Consider the following 262-nt stretch of genomic DNA (forward strand, 5'->3'; position numbering starts at 1 on the left):
CACCAGGCAAGGCGTGCAGTGCAGGCTCTCAAGTATGAGGGCGTTACAGCGTGGGCGGTGCGAAGGGAGATGGCCCTGGCCGTCACCGGAGGCCCGTCGACTTACTTGAGCTGTCGGACTCCTCATGCGAGAGCTGGGTCATGAGGCCGGCTCCGGTGCGTCGCGAGCGCGCGCCCTCGCAGATCTTGGGCCTCGGGATGGCCCAGTCGTCGTCCGACTCGGAACCTTCCTCGATCACGTGTCGGATGTGCTTGTTGGGGTA

The 262-nt window shown here is 65.3% G+C and overlaps 1 protein-coding gene across 1 annotated transcript in view; it reads right to left on the reverse strand.

Moving 5' to 3' along the window:
* Positions 1-262, reverse strand: part of LOC119581793 — a gene marked incomplete in the record, with an annotated part of 1,831 nt that overhangs the window by 528 nt on the left and 1,041 nt on the right. Inside the window, 1 exon segment of the mRNA XM_037929923.1 lies at positions 1-262. Coding sequence (XP_037785851.1) covers positions 83-262 — 180 coding nt within the window.

This window comes from Penaeus monodon, chromosome 15 (genome assembly GCF_015228065.2).
Source record: "Penaeus monodon isolate SGIC_2016 chromosome 15, NSTDA_Pmon_1, whole genome shotgun sequence".
Lineage (NCBI taxonomy): Eukaryota > Metazoa > Arthropoda > Malacostraca > Decapoda > Penaeidae > Penaeus > Penaeus monodon.